At 48.8% G+C, this 2,527-nt stretch overlaps 1 protein-coding gene across 1 annotated transcript; it reads left to right on the top strand.

Moving 5' to 3' along the window:
• Nucleotides 1–873: 873 nt before the first annotated feature.
• On the top strand, nt 874–2,310 carry LTR64_008833 (uncharacterized protein; the record flags this gene model as incomplete). Its single annotated transcript, XM_064903121.1, has 1 exon — nt 874–2,310. One exon carries the CDS (start codon nt 874–876, stop codon nt 2,308–2,310), a length of 1,437 nt encoding a protein of 478 aa, XP_064750466.1.
• Nucleotides 2,311–2,527: the final 217 nt, after the last annotated feature.

Genomic DNA, 2,527 nt, shown 5'->3' with positions numbered 1-2,527 from the left:
TCTTCCATATCGGCACCTCGAACTTCACTCGAAGGGCTCGAGTGAGTTGAAGAGATGGCCACCAGGAGAGTACCTGCATCGGAGTGTAAGCACCGACCATGTTCGTTCGCAAAAAATCTTTACCTCGGTGATGCAATTCATCTGAATGGCCATGCAGGCCGTGGTCGCCCACACTCGATCACTTCCTCTCTGACAATAGAGGGAAACAGAGGCTATGGTGAGGCTCCACTCGGTAATTTTAGCAGCCGAATAGCATGGCTTCTGCCAATCGTCCCTCCAGTTATATTTTCGGCACCAGAATTGGTGTGTGTTTTGAACAACGAAGAACACTGCCACAATAGTTGAGTAGAGCAGACAGAAAGCTTGGAAGATCAGGGGCGGGTCTGCTGCGCGTGTGAACATAGTCTGCTCAAAGATGAAAGCAGCCCAGGGATGCTTGAAAGGGGAAAATTAAAGGAACCAGAAGGCAACAGGCAAACCAAGGCATAAACAGGACAGCGACCAATAGAAGATATACGTTTGCGATGCTCTGCACTTCTGAAAACTTCAGGAGTCTCTCTTCAAAATCAATCGTGTCTCAGCCGCGTGGAGTTTTCAATCTCCTCGAGGCCTCATTTCCTTCATTCTCGATTGAATGCACAATGTTCGACAGATGACATCAAGTTGTTGAGCTCGAGGCGCCCACTGATAGTCTGTATTAAATTGGCCAATGAGAAGTCAGTTTAGCTGCTTTTGAAGCAGCTAAACTGACTTCTCATTGGCTCAGCCTTCACAAGCCCAAAGAAGGAGACGAAATGCTTGAGGGCGGTAACGGTCATCCTCACCCGTCGTCGTGTCACTCTAGCAACTCTCACTGTCAATATCGTAGCAGCAATGGATCTGGAAATCCAGAAACTTGTCAATCAACTTGTCAATCAACTTGTCAATCTAAAAACTGCGGACATCAGTTCCCATCTACATTTGCAAATTTCCGTACGCGAGCGTGTGAAAGATCTGTCTCTGTTCTTAGATCAGGTCAATATTTCCAAAGCAGCGATCAAAACGACGACACTCGTAGCAGAGTACTCTGCTCCACCACGTCGACGGGCTACGACACTTAGTCCTACTCGCTGTGGTCAACGGACCTCTCTTGTGAACCTGCTTCCAGCTATCGAAGCGGAGAGAAATGTACGACTCGACACTGCTCAGACGACAGACAACCCGCAAGTTGGAAGCGCCCCGGCTGATACCTCGCTGGACATCAGTTCGGGTACAGAACAGGCATCAGCGGGAACAAACCCTCCTCGATCCAATCGAAAAGAAACCGGAAACAGTAAAACCCAAGTCCCATCACCAATCCTTCCATTCAAGTGGTCACGCCAGAATCTGCTTATAAGGTTTCAAGCACATTTGGAGGAGCATCCTGTAATAATACAAGCTCAGTCCCTACCACAGCCCAAGGAAAACAAGGAGGATCGTGCTATCCGTTATATCAAAGTCTTCCTCGCGTCTTTATGGGTGTATCAAGACTTTCAACAATTTCAAAAGCGGCGGTGTGCGACTGATCGACGTGCCGCCAGACAAGGACCATTCGGTGGACGCCGGGCCTACGCTCTGTCACTGAACGTAACTGAGACAAGTCTCAGATCCACACTCGAACTCGGTAAGCGCTTGGATGAATTGCGTGGCGCTACACTCTTCTTCGCACAGAAAGAGCGATTTAGGTGGTTACGGTCGTGTGGTACCGAAACATTCCAAAAGGCTAAGGACTCTTACACGTCGTGCAGCTTGGTAAAAGACCACCTTGATCCTTCTTGGACAGAGCTGAAGAAGATTTGTTTCGACTGGTTCGTACATAAGATTTTCGTCCACAAGAACCGGGCATGGATCGTGTCGCTCATGGAGCAAGAAAACAGGACACTGTCAGACTGTGAAGAAGGATACAACAGAATTGGTGATGATTCTGAAAATGTGACGACTAAAAGGAGGAGAATGGCTGAGAAAAGCCGTGACGCACCAGTGAGAGATCCGCCTCGGACACAACCGGGTTGGTGTTCTGACATAAACGTTGATTCAAGTCTTCCGACCCTACACAAGACGTTCGTCGAGGAAGCAGTTGGGTTTTCAGACCAGCAGTTTGCAACCAATACAACATTTCCCACACCACTTGCGCAAAACGAGAAAGCATCGCAACCAGAGTCGACTCACCCAGCAATGACCTCGTACGATGTGACTGACGACGCTATACAGATACAGCTCGAATCGATCGATTGGGCAGGCCTGCAGATCGAATCCGACCTTTACGGAGATACCTTATCGGACACACTTTGAGAAGATGCTCAATCGTGGCAGTGAGATCGGGAAACAGAGGAAACAAGGTCCCTGTATAACCAACCTTGCCACATCTTGTCCTCAACCCTTCTCTTTGTGCGCAAGGACCAGCATTGTCACTTCTGGTAATATGGTTGTGCGAGCTTCAACATGAACAGGAATCAGACTCTCAATCTTTTGGCTCCCTGCTTTGGCTGCAGCTGTGGCTTCGAGAGGA

Source organism: Lithohypha guttulata (genome assembly GCF_036872675.1).
Source record: "Lithohypha guttulata strain CCFEE 5908 chromosome Unknown scaffold_40, whole genome shotgun sequence".
Classification (NCBI taxonomy): domain Eukaryota; kingdom Fungi; phylum Ascomycota; class Eurotiomycetes; order Chaetothyriales; family Trichomeriaceae; genus Lithohypha; species Lithohypha guttulata.
Note: the sequence above shows the minus strand (reverse complement) of the source record. Positions and strands in the feature narration are given on the sequence as shown.